Raw genomic sequence first — 21,732 nt, 5'->3', positions numbered from 1 at the left:
CGTAATGTCTAAGCTGTGATATTATATTAGAGCTGTGGTAGCTCAGCGGTAGATAACTGAGACTTGCGATCGTAGGTCATGGGTTCGATTCCTGGGATAGAATTTTACATGATTCACATTTTTGGCATTAATATAGGATTGCCACTGCTTACAGATAAGTGTCCTCTTTTAATAATAATACCAGACTGCGATCGTCAACCCGCATGCCAAGCGTAGCGATTACGATGTATCCCCCCAGAGATATCTTTGGGAGAGGTCTATATCTTGTAGTGGGCGTCTATGGGCTAAAAAGACGACGACTATTTTCGACTAGTATGTCAGAGAGTACTGAAAGAACATTATATATATGAAGATATGGCTAGATTATTAATTTTTTTTAGATAAAAGAACTTTTCGTCTATAGAAGCAGTGGGCGGGCACATTACTCCTGCAACGGTTGACCGTAGGGGCCGGAAGGTGATTGCGAGTGGCGACCACGAGCCGACGCGACCTGGGTCGGGCCCTTACTTGGTGGACTGTTGACAAAGTTAAGGTCACGGGAAGTTACTGGACGCAAGCAGCGCAGGACCGGTCATCGCAACGGTTTTTGAGGGAGGCCTATGACATGCAGTGGATGGTATATAAGCTATTTCATGCTTTTCATAACATTTTCTGTTTGAAATTACGAAATAATTTAGCCATTTCATTGTTCCCAGTAATTTAGTCTGTCATTTTTTAAATAAAATAACCTCAGACATAAGCTGAAGTGCACCGGTAAATAGACTCGTAGTCGTTATTTGAGATCAGATATAAGAAGAACATCTGTATGTACACGTATATACCGTACAAGCAGGCTTATGGAAATATTAATTTCGTCTCCTACGTTAGGTCCTACGCAAAAACATCCATCATTGTCTCCCAAACATAAACAAATAGGCATAATAATTACTTAATTACATTCTCCATGCGTTGTTGGGCACAGTTCATTGTCCGGGTGTAATTGTGCCTAGTATAATGACCAAGGTCTTAACAACACTTGACACTGATTCGAACGCCGCCATGACAGCTATACGCCTTGAGGGCATCCGACTCACTATGCTTATTATACGCTTAAGCAAGCAGTTCAATTACAAAATTATAAAGTTAACAAAACAATTACGTTCAATGCTAAATCTGAGTCAAAAAAATATTTTTTTTATTTAAATCGATTATTAATTAAAGCCTGTTTTAAAAGAAGGTATTAATATTGAGTGATATAATTAGATTAAATTGTATTTCGAAGTTGACGTTTTTATCCCACAGATAATATAATTTTTATATAATAACTGTAATCATTATTTTAGCCTCCCCTATAGATTTCTCACCTGCATCCAACGTCTCCTAACAACCTTAAAAAGAATGTATTTCCACATTGTGAATGGACGTCGTACGCGGTGTTTGATGGTCTGTGGTCTTCAAGACCTGAAGGCCCCAACAGCGACTATTTTTTGTCCGCGTTACATTATTTGCTGTATTAATGCAATGAAAATGCCACATGCGAATACTTATATTAACAAGAAGTATATACATAAAAATGTCTAATCAATTTTTATTACATTAATAAGAATGTGTAAAATATTTGAATTAATACTATATAAATATTTTAAATTGCTATATAACTGTTGTATTATTATATGAGTGAGAATTATTTAAAAATATTAATATTGTGGACTAAAAAATTATAACAACATATTGGAACGTTTTTAACGACATATTGTAACATTTTCATGTATATAACATTTTTATGACAGTTTAACAAATGTTTTATTAGATTTTACATGAACAAAATAAAACGTATATTTTTTTAAATTATTATAGTTTTTTTAAATTATACATGAAAAACATTTAAATATATAATTTGAACATTTCTGTGTTGTCCATTAAAATAAGTAAATTATTATAATTTGCGATATCCTATGGTGTTCTGGAAAAGCTATAAAATGACTTTGTTTTTAATTAATTTAACCCAATTGTAATAAGTAAACAAAAGAAGTTATGTAAAATGTATTATAGCCATATGTATGTATCGATGACAATCAAGGTAATACCTGATAGAAATAATTATGAGCTACACATTCAAAGATGACATCAATAGAAGAAGTGGTCAAGTACAAGATCGCATATTAATTACTGTTGAATAAAATGATTATCTTTATTGTTTACTAGTTGTTGGTTTGACTTTTTAAGGCCGCCTAGGCCAATCGGGATATTATGTCTTCCTTTGAATAGTTCATAAAAACATGTTCTGCTTTATGAACATAGAAATGCAATAAACTTGTGATATAAAAAATCTTAGATTTTATATCTCGGACTGCAAATGGATATCAAAAACTATAACTGGGTCAGTAACGCAAGGGGTAAAGGGCTACCGAATGGTCACATACTCTTTGAACTGACACATTTTCAAAAGCGTGCAACACGACCGTGTACGACTCTTTAAAACTTTCTTTAAGTAGACAGTCTGGAGAAAAGTGGTAGCGAATACTGGCATGCTTGCCTATGACCCTCAATCATGAGGAAGTTACTAAGAAGATAATTGGACCATTATGGATACATGAAAACCAAGTAGAATATGTAAATAAATATTATGAAACATTAAAGAAACTATTTTTTTGTTTAATTCCACGCGGACGAGAAGCTGGCACAGCTAATTATGAGTAATCATAAAGTACGTGATGGTTTATCAAAATAGGTAATTAAATTTTTGTAAGAGTTCCTATGTAAATATTTATCAGTATATATATGAATATCTATCCTTAACTCTTAAATATTAAAATTTAAGTAAAATTACACAAACCAATATTTTTTATACATTTAGACATGTTGTAATTATACTGATTATATTCTGTTACCTTTAATTGTTTGTTTTTTTTCTTCTGACTTTTCAATTAATAAAAGAGTGATCAGATTCATGTAGTTAATTAATCACACATTCCCACATATATTTAATACAAGAATATTAAATTTATTTGATGATTAAATAAATTTTAAGCGACAATATAAATATTCATTTTTATTTTCTTTTGATATTTTCTGACTTTATAATTATGCTTCCAAGCTGATGAAACTGTAATAAGTAGCAGTACGGACTGAGCCTCCCAAGGTAGCCCGTGGTTTATGCCCCACCGAATACACGGAATCAGCAAATGCCACTTAGGCAGCACAGGTCAAACAAAACAAAAAAAAACTACTATGTTTCAGCTACTAGTTTTCTAAACAACGTTTTGCAAAGACAATATTTTTTCAGTAAATATTTATTATAATGGTACACTAGCCACATTCACAAGATATGTATTAACACGGTAGGTTTGCGACTAATCAGTACTGTGGTACCGTGTTCCAGTGTAGAGACACTATATGAAGTAAAAACTTTTTCTCGAAAAAGATTCATTTTTTAATGTTTTTTTTTCCTTTAAAAATGTGTTTTTCTTAGAGATATCTTATGTAATGTTCCAAACTGATGGCATGCTTGGATAAGCAAGAATTGATAGCCTTGGTCGTGTCATTCTTTTCTATTATAAAAAATTCTAAAGCCTCCAATAATATAAACTTTGCTTAAAACTAAATACCATAAATATACAGAACCAATAGATATTTTCGATAAAAATTATTGTACAACAAAAAGATCATTTTCGAAGAGGAAGTAATAAGTCACGACCATTGTTTGGGACGTCAGAGCACGCAAGAAAATTGATTAAACATTCATTAACCTACAAGGAAAAGTAGCATTTTAATTAAGAATTGTTTATTTTGTGTTTACATCACCAGACTCAGACAATTCAGAAATACCACAGGGTCAATTTAAAGGTTTTAGCTCTACCTTCAATCACGCAAAAAATATCTTTATCAGAACTCAGATCTCTTATTCAGAACAAGAGTCGAAAAACTTGTCATCCAGAAGTGTCAATAATAATATAATATTTTTAAACATACAAATGCATCAGTAATTACTTTTTTTTACATAAAATTACATACATTTTCTAGTTTTTATCTCCTAAATATATTTGATCTTTAATAAATTTAATCAAACTTCTAAAGATTTTGTATGAAAAATGTTCTTACGTTTGCTTGGCTTGCAAGCGTAAATATTACGAAACTGTTTACATTTCACTCTCAAGGTAAGTTCCTAAAATATATGTTTCTAGATAGCTCTAAACACTTAAAGAGAGAGCCTCAAAAAGGAGGCAAAGAGGTCAAGAGCAGGCTGGTTCGTGCACCACAGTTTTCCGACACATGGTTTTTTTCAATTAATTGAAAAGGTATGTGTCGTTTAATTTCTTTCAAAGTACTTATCTGACTAAAATCCGCGATATCTTACAAGATTCAATTTAAAAATATCAAGTAATTTTGCATCGTTGCGCGCAAGTAATCTGTATATATTATTGTATTTTAACAAAAGCGATTTTTACAATTTTTTGAAGACATTTAAAATAGCGAGCCATTCGTGCCAATGTTTAATGTAAGAGAGTCTCCCTCTCTGTCCAGAGTCACATTAAGAGAAAAGTTTTATGAAAAAAATGGCGGTACATAGTTGATATATTTATTTATGGCCTAGGTGCATAAATATAAGAAAAAATACGCAATAATGATAGAAACCAAAAATAATTTGTCATCTCTAGGGTTCATAAAATTGTGTTCAAAAAACTCCTTTGTGTGTAGCTATGTAAGGTACACTGATGTTATCTCTCTGATATGCCATATAACAAATATAAAATTTAAGGTGTTTATTAAACAAAAACTTGTAAAAATTGCATTTATAGTGTGAAAGATATAGTTTATTTCATCTTTTTGTCCTTTATTTCCGCTTAAAGATAACAATACTTGGGAATACTACTGTATAAAAAATATTGAGACAGTGTTTAGAAAACTTGTGAGGGTTCATTTATTTCTTTGTTTTTTTATTTATTGACTTGTTCATTATTTACCCACTGATTTATTTATTCATTCATTTATTCCTACATTAATTAGCGGTGCAAAGATAATTAGTAGTCCAAATGAAATATATATAAAAGTTTATTATGAGTTCAATTCAAATCAGGGCGCGTTTGGAAGCTTTACAGTAGACATAAATAAATATTACCTGATGTTTGAGTTCCATTAAACTTTTAAAGATTCAACAAGCCCTTCTACTGGAATTTGATAGGTTTTAAGACATGGTTAAGTGATACATTACACCAATCTGAAGTCGCGTTCTCTCGCTGCAGTATAAACACGATTGACTTTGTATACAGTGTCAAGGATGCGAAACAGGATACGACATATATGTAACGTATTACGTGCAACTAAATATACTCCTCTAAAATGTATCTCGTAATTATATCTTTGTATGGAGTATTATTGTGGCTGATAACACATCGGGTAAATATAGCTATGATTGATAAAGCAAATTCGAATCTATTATTAAAAGTGTGATTCGACTGGGGTCTTCCCCGGCCGATTTATATCGTTCGCGGCCTCGGAAACATAACACCTAATTTTTTAAAATGTCCAGTTCATAAACGTTAAAGATTTTTTTCCATGATGATTGAATTATGTGGATAATTAAAGAATCTTAAATGATTTAACTAATTATACTAAACTGGATGATAAATTTAATCTACAGTTTCTGGGCATTAAAATTTTAATAATCGTATACAATATATTGTGAATAATTATAACATGAGAAACATTATATCTATCGGCTTAATACGACCATATTTAAGTCGTCACAAGATATCAGATGCAGGCTGCTTCCATCCGGTCCTGTTGGAAATTTCTAAGGAAGGCTATGATTTTGACTATTAAAAACAAACTACCAAACAAACTGCATTCTTCTTTTTTTTCGCTGATGAACGCTCTTTGCATGGCATAGGCATCAACCTAAACCAGACGTGCGCTACCCGCATCTAGCAACTTCCCGTGACTTCGAACTATATCGTCAGTAAACTGTATTACTTATTTCGTAAATAGTATATAAGTACGTATGTCGAACTGCAATTAACAATTTGTTCTCGCACATGAATAATTTGTTAGTGTGACGGCAAATTATAATGATGCAAAGGATAAATGGTAAACGGAAATGAGCATATTTAATAACAGTGACCTTCGTATGATGATAATATTTAAAAAAAATATTCGCAAATCGCGGAGTTGTGATTACGTTCGATGAGGATGGTACGAAAAGTTTTCTTTTTCCTTTATAATTTTTTGTGTTCCTATAGTATGTGTGTGTGTGAATGTAGATTCTATAGACCTTATAATATCGACTACATTTATAAGGCTTAACTTGATGAATTGTTAAACTGTTAAGTTTAATACTATTTTAGTGAATCATTTTCTGTATTACGTCGTTGAACACAATGACGACAAAGTTGTTAATTTAAAATGAAATCATGTTTAGTTTATGTGTCGCTTTATTTATTTTACAATGGTTGTTTTTAGATTTTCCTTGTTTTATTTTTACTAAAATGTATTTGCGGTAAGGCTCCGTCTTGCGGAGGTCATCTACATAGTTACAGGTGCTACATCTGCCATCAAATGTGGTAAGTAAAATATGAGAGTTTAAAGGCGCTATTGCTAGTGATTTTACCTTTCTATTATTGAATTTACCATCTACTATGTTTTAATTTAATTTATATAAATGTTAAGCGTTGTTCTAATATGCGTTTTTATTTTTATTCATTTTTAGCTTATATGTCCAGTTCCACAAGAGATCGACTACTTACATCATAGACTTTCCAATAAGTGTTAACAGTTGCAAACTAATCATTAAAATAATAAATTTATATCATCTCATGTCTAAGTGTGACAAGCAAAATTGAAATATTTCGGCCTTATGTTGATTTCTTCATAGATAATAAATAATATAAAATTTTTCCTAATCACGGCTTAGTAATAGAATCGAGAAAGATATTTTAGCAATAATGGATTTGGGTTAACATGTTGCATGTTGCATCCGTATTAAAATTAACATTTGAAATGAAATCTCTTAATAATGTCGACATTTGTTGCATTTACTAATACTCTTAGTTAATAACATAGATTAAAAAAGATGCATTATTTGTGCAAGATGTGATAACTATATTAAGTTGTTAATTAATATTCCAAAGATTATAATTCTGACTTAAGTACTTAAGGTTCTAGCAAATGAATAAAAATGTTTATTTATTGAATTAATAATACTGTTTACTAAATTGACAATTTTATTAAAAAAAAAAACTTTTTTATCAAAAAGTAAAAAACTTTTAAAATACCAACATAATTCAGAGACATCTTTTTATTACAAGATAGGGGCGGGACAAGCCGGAAGTTTAACTAATTTTGGGAATAGCTCAAGCACCACTGTTTTTTTTTCTGTCTTTATCTTTACTATTTCCTTTTTGACATTTACAGATTCCGCGGGCGTAAAGGGGCAGCGCGCAGAAGGCGCTTAGACTAAACCTGGTTTACATAACATAACACGAGAGCTTCCTGGAGAACTTCGAGCTTCGTTACGTAAAATGAAAAAAAAAACAGAAAATTTAAACTACATATACATTAATACTATAACATACAGATCTATACAGATATATATATATATGTGTGTATATATATATATATATATATATATATACACATATATATATATATATATATATATGTATATATATATATATACGTATAAATATACATTTACATATGTATGTATGTAAGTATAAATAAATTTAAAACGATAAATTTTTAAAACAATGATATATAATTGTATAACTCTTTAGGGAAGGCAAGGGAAGTGAGGCAGTATATGAAAGGAAACTATGGAAAGAAATGAAAGATATTGTAAAGGAAATTAGAGAAAAGAATGAAAAACACTAAATAGGACGAATGGTTAATATGGGAATAAAAACATTAAAAGAAACACAAAAATATCACGTAAATATAGACCCTGTCCACCCATGAGAGAGGTTGAACGAGAGGCCAGAGAAAAAGGGTTCAAAAAATAATATGTTGAGATATGTCAAACAGATAGTGTTTTGCATAAAACTTTACAGGTAAGTTAGTATATATACAGTAGTATTAAGGTATATTACCACAAAAAACAAAGTTTTGTGAGCTCAAGTTATGTATAACTCACGTTTTAAGTATAAGGATTCCATTACAGGCAAGGAAGTAAATCTTTTTCTAGTTTATAGCAAATTGAGTTATTCTGGAATTCTTATTATGACGTACAAAGTGATCACTGTTAGTGAATCTTTGTAGATTGTAGATAGTAATATTAACAAAGGAATGGCATACAGCCTTCGGTAAAATTATTTACTCTACCATAAGTATAACTGTAAAACATTTTCATAAAATATAATACATATTTGATTCCATAACTATTGCATTTTATTTTATTTTAATTGTTCTTTTAAAATATATTTTTTTAATAATATTCTAGCAAAAAAAATCACTAACATAATATTCAGCAATAAATTTTACCATACGATTTGAATTAGTTTTTCGTTTGCTTCTAATATATCCAGCCAGTCCTATTGTATAGTTTTGAATAGCAGGGTAATCGTATTTCATCGGTTACAGAATGAGTCGCTGAATTTAACCCTTTGTGTTCATTCTGAATTGAATGACTTTTCAATGATTTCGTTCATCTGATGCTATCTAGTCTATGACATGCACACCTTGATTGTTTTCCGAGTCGCACAATGCTCACGGCCGATAGTTGCTTGCTATAAAACGTATTGTGTGGTGTCGCTCACCACCACTCCGGTCCAGACCTGAAGGCATCCAACATGCTTGTGCACAGCACTTTATTAATCTTCGTTGCAGCTTTTCAGGTAAATTTATTACTCTGTTTTATATTTACTCTTAATTATTCCTGTAGCCAATTCATTGGAAATTTCTAGAGGAAAGCAATAATATTTTAATAAGTCTACAATAATTAATTTCTAATTTTTTTTAAATATAATATTGTAGATAACATTTATTTATTAGCAGTAAAATTCTTTAAATTTTATTGTTAAATTAACACCAAAATTGTACGAAATATTTTTAAATTTTGCTTAAACTTTTTCCCGTAATAATATTTCTTTTACTTAATTCCGCCAATTGTATTTAAATGTCTTAGTGAAATATAATTGTAAGATTTTTTAATATAAAAACGTGACAAACATGACGAAATATATTTTTTCCAGTTAACTGCAACTCAAGGTCCACCGCCGTTACCTCCGAATCTACCGAAGGAATGTTTACAGCCTCCGCATGTTGTAAGTAAACATTAATAACTAAATTTTACGATTATTATTAACGATAAAACTTTGGTGACCTTTGATAAATATGGACAATAGTAGCCCAGTCCGCGACCTATGATCGCATGTCTCAGTCCGCAAAGATTCGTAGATCGCGGGTTTAATTCCCGGGATATAGTCTTACATAATTCATACTTTGTGCAGTAAATACATAGAACTACTTACTAACAAATATCCAGAGGACAGGCAGTAGCATTCTCTGCGTACCATAATACCACACTGCGATCGCTAACTCGCCTGCTAAGTGTGGCAATTGTGGTATATCCCCTTATAGACATCTTTGAAAGAGGCCTGTGCCTTGTAGTAGACGCTTATGTTCTGAAAATACGACGACGATACACCATAAACTTTAGTAGTAAAGCTAATGTACTTAAAACATAAGTAGTATCAATAATTATACAATATCGTATTTTATATCTAGACGAATAATGCTACATAATCTGCAAGTTCAAATAATACAAGTTCCTTTATATATATAAAGCTCCATTCGCAATAACTTTTTTAAACAAAGCTTTGGCAAAAGCTTTAAACGGGTGAATTTATGACTCATTTCTGTCAAATAATGTGCACCCTTCACAAAAAGCAATGGTTTCAGAAATATTAATATATTAAATATATATTAAGCTAACTTAATGAGCATATAGAAAAAAAGCGATTTCGAAATTCAGATTACAAAATTAAATTATATATTGTTTACTATCTGTCCTTGCATATTTTGTACTGCCAGAAGTTAAAGGCCTGTTGCAATCCAATAGAAAAAAATAAATCTAACTTATTAACTTGTGATCATCTGCGGAATATTACAAAGTAGTACTATTTTTTTTATGATGACTCATATTGTTTAAAAAATTACTTAATTTCTATAACTAATACCTCTCTCTCTTTTCTGTAAAGTAAAATATTACTAATGTCTTATATGACTAACACGTTTTATATCTTTTTCGTCCAAAAACCTGCACGCTAATATACCAAATTGTTGTAAAAGAGTATCGATCTAAAGGTTGCTAAAATATATTTTTTGTTTAAAATATTTTATTTCCATTAACGTTTTCCTTTATATCTGATAAACGAAGAGTACTGTTAGCTTTTAATAATCTATTTCTTACTCGTAATATGATTCATTGTTGATAATTCTAAACGGTTCGGTTCGGTTTGTAGTTAGCAACCGAAGAAAAAAAATATGAAGAAAAGAATTTATTTATTAAGTGGAGCACGTATAACATACACACCGAGTGCTTTTAAAGAGAACGTCGGTAAATTAGTACTACATTTATGTGGCTTATTGACTAGCGCCATCTAGTAGATTTTAGAGAGATAATATAAAATACTTTAATGTATATACCAATTTTCTTTCTTCTTCCTTCTTAAGTAACAGTAACAGTCAGCATTGCATTATTTTAATTGGATGTTGCATATCCATAAATATTTCACAACATATATAATGATGGGGCGACTAGAGATAAAAATAATAATTTATCAATATTGTCATCATCATTTCAGCCACAAGACGTCCACAGCTGGACATACGCCTCTCTAGTAAATTTATAAAAGGAACAATTGGAAGCCACCTACATCATGTAGTCACAACCAATGTAATTAAAAGTTGCTTTTTCTTGCAGGAAAATCCGCGAGCATGCTGTAAATTACCAGTGATATTCACAAAAGAGAATTTCGAAAGTTGTGGTTTTAAAGAAAATCCTGAAGGAAAGAGTAAATACGGTCCACCAGACGTAAGTTTGCACAACTAAAGTCGAAGCACGACTTTATTGTGGCCATTTAATAAAATGGCCTTTTTGTATAACAGTTTAGTACTAAAAAATTTTAGGAATAGCAAGACATTATCTATGCTAAATTAAATAAAAGACTGAAGTAAACCGTAAAAAAGTAAAAAGGTACAGGTTTGAGAATTGCGATCGCAGGTTGCAGTTTCGATTCCCACGATACAATCTTATATAATTCATAATTTGTGCTTTATTTATATAAGATTGCGACTGGTTACCAAAAAGTTTCCAGAGGATGGTCAGGAGCGTCTTCTGAGTACCATAACATCACACAGCAATCGCCAACACGCCTGCCAAGTGGGAACATGGTATATCTACCATAGATATCTTTGGGGGAGCCCTATGCCCTTCTGCCGCTGAGACTTATATGTGCTAAAACGACGACGAGGAAGTAAACCGTGTGACTGTTTCATGCGAAAGGATTACTGAATGCTCGTATTAACAAAGTTATATGAAATAAAAGTAAAGTAGCAATATTTAAAATAATTATTATTATAAACAAAAACTTACCGTATGTTTAATTAAAAACATATTTAACAAAGATTAGTAATAATAAGACACTGTCCATTTACATTTTACCCTATACTGAAAATAAATAAAAGTTTTTCGAGTGGTGTGGATTCTTCATAATTTCGTTTTCATAAATTTGACGAATTTTATTTACAGCTTTTTCCAATATTAATTTTTATTTTAAATATTGTTACACATTATTATTTATCAAGCATTTTATAATTTAACAACCTTTTAACATTTTAGTGCACGAAACAGTTGTGTCTGCTGAGGACCCACGATCTCGTAAAGGAAGATGATCAAGTAGATCAGGAGGCATTGATCAAATTCATTGACGGGTGGGCCGATACCTATCCAGAATTTAAGCCGCCAGTCGAATCAGCAAAATCTAAATGTCTAGGAAAAGAACTACCTGGTCCTCCGGAAATCTGTGAAGCTAACAAAATAGTATTCTGCATTAGTTCAGTACTTTTTATGGTAAGTTGATTAATATCGTACTTATTTGACTTAATTTCTTACAAAAGATATAATTGAAGGCATCTATAACTATCTCATATCTATGAGTAGTGAAGTAAAAGGAAATAATGTATATATATATATATGATGTATATATATATATATATATATATATATATATATATATATATATATATATATATATATACATCATATATATAACTTAAATATCCAAAAATACAACAAATACTTCGTTTTTTTGTTAAATCACAATTTATATATTATTTATAATTATATAAAATAAAATAACGTATTTGACTACTTTAAGAAAAAATATTACAATAAATCATAACGGCTTAGTGCCAGCAAAATATTCCTTGTAAAGATTTTTTATGTCTTTTGTAACCGTACGTAATAATTCCAGTGGATAGACTGTTACATTACACTGTAACATTTAAACACAACGCAAAGCCAAGAATCAAGCCCTTTAGATGTGCTTAATATGATTAATATTTTATATACACATGCATCCATGTGTTTTAAAATTTGGGTCGTTTAAATAAATTTGTTAAAAAGTGATTTATATAGGACAGCGCCTATTTGTACCAACAAGCAATATTGTGTAACGTTTTTTGCCGTTAAGAATGCACAACAAAATTTTTGGTCTAACAACTCGTGAAATCGTCAGCTGAAATTTGCAAATACAAAAACAATGCAATGTAGGATAATGTTTGTAAAAAGGAATTTAAAATAGACAAATACAGTGTAGTACTATTTTGTATCTTTAATCTCTCTCCAAGCAATGGTTAGCAAGTTTCGTTGCTTTGTTTAGCTTATTATTATATATGTGTAGTATTATTCATGTGATATTTCAATAATAGGTGGAATACGTGTTTATTGCATCATTATTAACTCCATAGGTCGTTCATTGCTAAACATAGGCCACTCTATAGATTTCTAATAGAACCATTTAACACATACTATAAATAGCAATACTTTTCTTGTTAAGGACTCTTAAGAATTTTCTTTTACGAACTATGATGATTGTTTCTTAGTTGTAGAAGTCATCGTCCTATTTAGGAGAGAGAAAGAGAGAGTTTATTTTTATAATAGGTATATTATTTATCACGTAAATGTAATATATAGTAACTCATTAGGTTTTTCTGACACATTTACAAACCTGCCTACATTTTATCTCTGTACCAATCCAGGTTGATCGAAGAGTTAAAAAAGCATAAAATAAGTAAATAATAGTCCTTGCCAATGTCTTGTATTATTATCTCGTCACAAAGAATATAGTAAAAGTTAAATTAATAATAGTATGTTCGGTATATTTCGTTAAAAATAGCAAGGTGTGCGAAACGAAAAACTGCTATTAAAAGTCTTAAGTATCTTCTATAACAACTTATTCAACATATTTGTTAAAATTAATACCATGTGATTTTTTTTCTTTTACAGGAATGTCCTGTATGGGCGAACGAAGACGAAGGATGCAAGAATTTGAAAAACCACATCGACACATGTTCAAAATATTTTCCACACTAACTAATAGAATTTAACTTATTTTGTATTGATTACTATTGTGATATATTGCAAATGAAGTCCAAATCTAATATTTATTTAAATTTTATGATTATCGAATATTGTAAATATTATAATTAAAATTAAATAAGTAAAACACAAAAAGCATTTTTTTGACCATTGATCTTCTCGAATATATTTTTCACTTCCAAAATATGAGAAAACCTTAAATTTTTTAAAGAAAACTTCGCAGTATACATTTTTAAGCAAAAAATGTATCCTGCAATGTTGTTAATTATTGATATTTATTAGAAAAATTATAAAATCTTGTATTAGCTAATAATTAAATTATTATTATTTAGCTATGGAAATCAAAAAAATTGCTTATGTAATGAAAGTTTTCTTCTTGTGTATCATAAACGTAGTATTTTTTCTGGCTAAATTACAGAATTATTCACTAATATTGTTTATTTATGTAAATAATTATAAACACATGCGGAAAATTTATTTTCTTTATTCAAATTCTTTAGAACATGCTTTAACTTTAGCTAACTATTTGTTAAGTCTTGATTTTTTAAAATTATCTAGACCACAGAAATGATCAATGATTCATATATTTTAAAATAGTAAGTATTTTGGCCACAGTACGATGCGACTTAGGATTTTTAAAACAAAATATGGCCCTGTATCTCGTCTGGATGATCGTACAACTCTTTAACATGAGACCGCTTAAAAAGCTGACGATGTTTCTGTTAATATTGAACAGCTTTCTCATAACCGTGTGAGAAGCAAAAAGTAAAACAAAAATCATTTTACGAAACATCGACTTTATTTTAAGAATGTAATCGTGATGATGACACAATGATGAGATGACATGGCTTTTTATACTAATTGTCTACGCTAAAGACAACGTTATTAATTTTCGTACTTTTTTCTTACTTTAGTTTAAATTATGTAATGGTCTACATAATGAACTGCGCGTCTAATGTACTGCATATAAAGACACTAATAAGTAATACTGTCACGTAAATGCTCATTGAATAACCGCTTCCATATATCACACGCGCCAGTATGATAAACTTATCACTTTCCTTAAAGGAATATTAATAACTACACTACACTAACAGTCTTTACAATAATATCTTCATGGCAAAAGTCTTGGATTGTATCGGCCAACATACAGTAACATGCCGGATGGATTGTGTCGAACAAAGAACAAGAACGGTCGGTCGAATTTTAATCTCGCAGGCTGAGCGTTTCTCGCAGGAAGACGGGCTTGTCTGGGCCGAAGGTGTAAAGGAAGATGCATTGCTTCTCCGACATCGTGGGGATCATGGAAAGCTCTCTGGTAATCTCTCGGCTCATCCCATCCCACAACCCATCTAGCAGATCGACGTTTTTGTATTTCTGGGTACTGTTCTATATGATGCTGGTCTCCAATAACACCTTCTCCGCAAGTGACAAATGTATTCGTTTGAATCATATCTGATAAATGAAGGTCTTTCGATGGTCCATTCAAGCCGCCTAGATCAGCATGATCTGCTTCAAATATATCCTTAAGGCCCATTCTTTTCAGAGTTGATGAAATGTTAAACGTAGATTGATGAGAGAACCTTGGTATCTGCAATTCAAGTCCGACTCGGGGAAGTAAAGTGCGTAATAACCGATTCCAAGCAGGAGTTGTGGGGTTTGATTCCAATAATCGCTTCTCCAGTTCTTCTAGGTCCTCAGCATGGACAATGTTACCTTGTTGACCTGGCATAACGAATAACGTGCTTACAATCGATTTTGTGTTTCCTAAAGCTGCAGCAGTAGCATCAAGTACGGGATCATAACCAGCCAAAAAGTTAGATTTGTAAACTACTGCGGGCACCGGGACTAATCTTCTTTGGCGAACATTAGGTGATACTACGAAGTATAGCTCTCCGTCACGTCCATCAACCGAAGTCCCGGAACAGTCGGTCTGAAATTTCAAAATAATTATGTTATAATTTAAATAGCCGAATATTTATTACTATTCATAACTGGTAAAAATTGATTAATTAATTACACACAAAATAGGACGATTCTTAGAACCAACCACAAGTAATATTCGTTGAAGAGTGATTACTCGATAACAATCAAAGATAAAATGTACATCATATGTATTATGGAGATTCGCAGCAAAACAAGGACACCGAAGCAGCTCGAAGAATTACTGATCGAAGAATTCTGAAGTGATAGTGGGCAGGATCCATCGAGTGGCGATCAAGAGTCGGTAAAAGTGGTCTGAGTAGGCTCCCCAGTAGAAAAACCGACGAGTCAGTCAAGGTCGCGGGAAGTCGATCCTTGCAGTGGGTGTTTATCAGATGGCATAATGATGATTAATATTTTCGTAGAAAGTACTTAAATAATTCCTCGTAGAATTAAAGTTTAATGTTTTGGTCATAAATATGCGATCACACATATGTTTTGTGTGTGTGTGTGTGTGTGTGTACATGAAGCAATATTGTTTGTTGTGGGCAAAGTCTGCTCATGTTGTAAATGTAATTCTACATATTTTTAAATAGAAACTTTCTTTTTTACGGTATTTTAAATATTTCTAATCACTTACTGTGAGATAGGTCATATAAGTTTCAAGTAGCTGTAATATAATACACAATATTTTTAAAAATTGGCCCACCAGCATTGTGGCCGGTGTACCGACGTTGAGGGCAATAGAGTTATAACTTTAATAAGTCTCATTTTGCGATTTTTTGGTATTAAAATCATGTATCATTAATATTTGAACATAAAATAATATAAAAAAGATTGTACATACTTGGAAAATATTAGCTGAGAAAGCTGCTAATGGAGGTTGCATTACTATCGTGTTTGTTTTCATGTATTCCAGTATTTTTCCCCAACTGTATCTCTTAACAAGTAAGTTTGTTCTCCTGCGTATTATGTCACTTATCAAATTAAAGTTTACTTCTTCAACATGACCATTGTAGAAATGCTGAGCCCTTTCTTTGTAAAACGTCAGAATTTTTCCTTTATTTCTGTCGCTGTAAAGTTCCCTGATAAACGCTGAAACAACGACTCCCGAGGCTGGGGTTGTTTCTATAGAATCAGAAATATTTTTTAATGTAAAATGAGGATTGAATGTTACCATGTCATCAAGCTTTAGTATGTCGTTCATTTCTCCTGAGGTTGCACCTCTCGCACCCATGAATATCATAGCAAGCATAGAAGTAATGGCATAGGGAGAAAGAACAAAACTTCTTTTTTTATCCATGGTCTCTGTTATGTCATTCCAATAACGAAAAGCTAATTCATTACATAGTTCAGTAAACTGAGAAATATCCTCTCCTAAATCTTTCGTAGTTAATTCTAAACCTTGATTTTCTTTTGAAAAGTCCAAAACAATGTTTTTATCATTATTCTTCTCTGGACCATTGAAGTTATCGGTTTTCAGTTTATCCTTCGGTATTTTAGTATTTTCTTGAGTTTTGGATGGTGATACAGTAGGTATTAGTTTCCATGAGTTATTACGATCACTTCCAAGCTCTTTATCGTCAATATTAACTTTTTGAATTTTCTTCTTAAATTCTTCCACTTTTGGTACTACGTCCGGTACTTTTTCTTCTTGGTTTGTTTCTGTAAGCTTTTTTTCTTCCGATAAATTATCTTTATTTGGAAAATTATTTTCTTCGGATGTTTTAGAAAAATTTGTGCCAATTTCAGATTTATAGGAAGGTGGTGTAAAGTTAGAAGATTTAAAAACTTCGGTTTTTAATACTGATGCTTGATTTTTCTCAGTAGTTTCTTCAATCACGTCATTTTTTACTTTGTGACTTTCATCTGTTGAAGAAATTAACAAAGTCGGATTGTTTTCAGCAGTTACTTTATTAATCATAGAAATATGCATATAATTTTCCGTATTAGCTACAGCTTTTACGGGTACATCATCGTTCATTATTTTGCTAACCGAAAAATTATTGTGCTCTGATACATTTTCTTCAAGGTTTGCGAAACTGAAATTAGTAGGGATAACATTAGATGATACTTCATTTTTTCCGGAAAAAGTTTCAGTTGTTATTTCCTCTTCATTATTTTCAGTTGTTAAATCCATTACTAACTCAGTTGTCGGACTATTTTCTTCTTGTAATAATACATTATCACTATCGAAATTATTTTCTGGACTTTCGTTAACGACTTGTGATAATAAATCGCCCATAGATTCAGATAAAACTGGATCTAAAGTGGTAATTGAAGCAAGAGAGGGACGATTTGTTGTTTTTACATTAAGTTTATCACTTATGTCCTCAGAACTCATTGTCAGTGCAGGCATATTTTTATCGTGTGGGTCTATAGTGGAAATCTTAATGTAGTTATCATCGCCGTTGTAATTAATGTTAGTTTTATTTTCATTAACATTATCAGCATCCGAAGGCATATCTATTTCCAAATTTTCTTTACTTTCAAAATCCATGCTATTAATTTTAGTTTTTTCTGATAAATTGCTGGTTGTCGGCATAGGCTTGTAAGTACCTCCGAGGTCGGAAGCGATTTGACTCATACTTTCAGCAACATTAAATAATGATAACGCTGATTCACTTTCTTTAACAGCTCCATCGTCGTTAACACTAATATTTGTTTGATTTTCTTTATTAATTACTTGGTTGTCAGAATTTCTCAGCGGTGTGCTTTGGGTAGATGATACTGAAGTAGAGGGAGAAACTGACTGGGTCGTTATGGTTGTGGAATTATTTTTCTCAATACCTTCATCGTGAGATAGATATGTACCTTCAGATGTAGCTCTTGGGCTGCTCGTTGTAATTGTTGCATGTTCTACTTGATCTACTTTAGACGTCACGTATAAATTTATTGTTGTGGCAGTGTTTTTACTGTTACTAGTTAATTGCGTTTTATTTTCTTTCATTGCTTCCAATGCCACCTTTGTTGTTTGTTCCGTTATATAATTGACAGTAGATATTGGAATAATTGTACTAACTGGGTCATATTGAATATCACCTCTTTCAGTTGTAGGTTTGTTTAAATATTGAATCGTATGATGATCAGTATCTGTTTGTAAGTTATCTAAATTAATTGTCGAACTAAGAGGCAGTTTTGAAGAAGATACGATGGTCGGCATTGCTGTTGTAATTTTAAGATTATGTTTTGAAGGAACTTCATTTGCGAGAATTGGTCTCACACTAGGCTTACTAGTGGTCGTAGTTCTTTTCGTAGTTTTTGGTTTAATAGTAGTTGTCGTGACAACCTTGGGGGTGGTACTGGTGATAGTAGTTGTCGGACGTTTTGTGGTAGATGGCTTGGGAGTTGTTGTAGTTGTGGTTGGTTTAGGTTGTATTATTGACACCGCCGGAGGTATTTCAGAATGATTCGGTAAATTTTCAGCAGGAACTTCAGTAGAGCTTCCGTACAATTGACTACCACCTTCTTTACTGAACGATTCTCCATAATCAACTGAGGGGTCTACTTCTATGGTTTCTGTCTCGGGAGTAATGTAAGATCCTGTTGTTTTATCAGGTACTATATCAACGCCAGTGTTTCCAAAAATTGATGGTAAAATTAAGCTCCAAGAATCAGAAACATCAGGTGTATCTAATGTCGGTTGCATAAGAGGATTATTTTTATGTGCTTCCATTTGTGCTTTTAAAACATTTTGTACATTAGTCACAACGCTATGTACTTTAGTATAGGGTGGTTGACTAAAATTGAAAGCGATGGTAGGTTGATTTTCATTTGCGAACGTTACCAGCCCTTCAGTCTCTTCACCAGCTGCGACGATTGCTTGAATCTCTTCTAAAGTCATAAGCCTCTTAACTAGTTCTCCTGATTCATCGAACGTGTAAAACTCATATCGGTCTGGTGTTAATAAATTAACTGGACTTCCCACAGTTGCAGGTAAATTTGATGGCGGTGGTAACGTGTTCCCCAGAGCATCTGCAACGTACGGGAGCTTGGAACGCCTGAAATATGAGAAAAAAAGTTTTGAAATGATAGTCAGGATTTAGGAGACACAGAAGAAGTATTTTCATCATTTATCATCCCCAAAGTGTACCTATCTAAAATAATATTAATTTTTCAATAAAAAGTATAAACATTTAAAATTTCTTCTTATAGCTTGCAGTGCAATTTTGTTAAGGATTAGATTGTATTCGCAATGAGGCTCTCCGGTCTAATAAATTGTAGGAGTTGAACGTGTTAAGAGTAATTGTGATAAAGCTTTGGCCTCGTTGCTTTTAAAGGGAACCAAAATGCTGACCAACATATACTATAATAAGATTACTTCAATTTAGAGAGTATAATGTTTTTTTTTTTTAATTAAAACATGTCGTAATGATCTTGTGACCAAACCGCTTTACTTATAAATTTATAAAGTTTAAAAATATTTTAATAATATTTTACCTTTCTTGGCTTTCATTTGCACACACGGCCCCGGCGGCGAGAAGAACAAACAGCGTTATACGCATTTTGCCCGCCCATACACTTCCCTTTTGTCCTGAAACTGAAAATGAACAAACTGTTAATTAAATTGCATAGAGCACTTTCAACTTTATTTGAATCACGTAAATAAAGAAATCTTGATGTATCTAAATTCTACACGGACTGATAAACATATATTTGTAACATATTAAAAGAAGGAAAGTAAATTCATTATTAACATAATGTTGTACAGCTATTACTACCATGATCATACAGTAGACTCGATAGTGCAGAACAGAAAGAGTAAGAATTCATGTGTTGTTTTTCAAACGATCTTCATTATAAAGGAAGTTTATGGAAGTAGGCAAAGAAAAGTCGTCAAAGACTGTCAGTGATTTGAACTAGGCGCCTCAAACTCATGAATTTTCAAAAGAAAATTTACAACTGTTAATGATGCTTTTTGATCCAGATTTCCGTACTCTTTTACCCGTTTAGTAATCAAAATTTTTAAACGTATATATCCTAAATAACCTCTATATTAGTGACTTTGATTTCTTAAATATTCTTCAAAAAGTTTAACATTGATCCCTAAACAATACGAACGGGTTTCCCATTTTTATTTTTTGGGCAGATAACGGTAACAGTAGAAATAAGATAATTGTATATTTAGAGATTACATTTAAATTGTTTACATAGTATGGTATGACCAAAAAACCTTTAACAACTTTCCATATGTCATAGCTCAATATCTTTAGATTTTTCGACTCTATTCTTTTTTATAATATTATTTAACACAAATTATGAGTCTCACGTCAAAGCGTCACATAACGCTCATAAAAAGCGTCGACCGTGAACGGTAAAATTGTAATAAACCCGCTAAACTGGTAAAGTGGCGGTCATTGTCACTAAAGCGAGAACTGCTTGATCGTATCGAAGCCAATGAGTCAACTGATAAATATTTTTACTAATAAAATAATTTTTGCAAAATGACAATTACAGTGTATGTAGCTAATTAGAAAGTTTGAATTTATAATGCAGTGATTGGTTATATGCACGTGTAAAAGCTTTTAAGCTGTTAATCACTTGTCAGCGAAAATCATTAAAGCCTTTACGTCTATTTTTATTAACGCTGTATAAAGTGATCATTTTGAGATACGTTACATTTATAAAACTATAACTTCTAGCAATGTATCATCTGCGGGGACAGACAGTAAAGAACAATTAATTTTTATATCTAGTTATTTAAATATTTAAAACGTTTTTCTACTACTAATGTATGATATCATTTTGCCTTATTTATGATCTTTATGGTCTTCTGTGCGGTATGACAATGCCCTACCCTATAATTTTTCTGAATTATCATGTAAAAATTATGGTGTTAATTAAACAAAATTGTACAAATCCTATTACAGCATAAACGGTTATTTAAGAAATAAATAAAGCATAGAAATAAATTGTTAAAATAATGTATTATGGTTATTGTAAACGTGATCACTAAAAAAAAACTGAAAATCCTTTTTACGTAAAAAGTTATTTGTTATTTCTTAAGCTATTCATTTGTGCCATAAATTAACTGACGGTAAATGTGATATATGTATACACCATCGTTTTAAATCTTTTTTACCAATAACCAATCAACCTGTAGATATTATCTGTAGGTATTTTGTATATTTTTTTATTATGTTTCTATGGCATTTACGCAACTGTTAAATTGTTATCTTTTCAACACTCTACGTTAGCTAGTAGATAATGCCTATAAAGCATTTAATCTGCCA

The 21,732-nt window shown here is 31.4% G+C and overlaps 2 protein-coding genes across 2 annotated transcripts in view; one reads left to right on the top strand and one right to left on the bottom strand.

The window, feature by feature from the left end:
- Positions 1–8,723: 8,723 nt before the first annotated feature.
- LOC137933829 (general odorant-binding protein 68-like) lies at positions 8,724–13,683 on the top strand. Its single transcript, XM_068777893.1, has 5 exons — positions 8,724–8,807; positions 9,165–9,236; positions 10,898–11,008; positions 11,816–12,046; positions 13,484–13,683. Exons 1-5 carry the CDS (start codon positions 8,763–8,765, stop codon positions 13,568–13,570), a joined length of 546 nt encoding a protein of 181 aa, XP_068633994.1. The 5' UTR covers positions 8,724–8,762; the 3' UTR covers positions 13,571–13,683.
- A 736-nt stretch (positions 13,684–14,419) lies between these two features.
- Positions 14,420–21,732, bottom strand: part of LOC137933857 (serine-rich adhesin for platelets-like) — a 63,263-nt gene continuing 55,950 nt past the window's right edge. Inside the window, exons 2-4 of the mRNA XM_068777930.1 lie at positions 19,940–20,039; positions 16,347–19,500; positions 14,420–15,509 (exon numbers count right to left, since the gene is read on the bottom strand). Coding sequence (XP_068634031.1) covers positions 14,691–15,509; positions 16,347–19,500; positions 19,940–20,039 — 4,073 coding nt within the window. The 3' untranslated portion in view covers positions 14,420–14,690. The remainder of the gene's footprint in view (positions 15,510–16,346; positions 19,501–19,939; positions 20,040–21,732) is intronic.

The sequence above is a fragment of the Battus philenor genome, unplaced genomic scaffold, assembly GCF_028537555.1.
Source record: "Battus philenor isolate CCGP_79_NKW_IND1 unplaced genomic scaffold, ilBatPhil1.0.hap1 SCAF_14, whole genome shotgun sequence".
Lineage (NCBI taxonomy): Eukaryota > Metazoa > Arthropoda > Insecta > Lepidoptera > Papilionidae > Battus > Battus philenor.
Note: the sequence above shows the minus strand (reverse complement) of the source record. Positions and strands in the feature narration are given on the sequence as shown.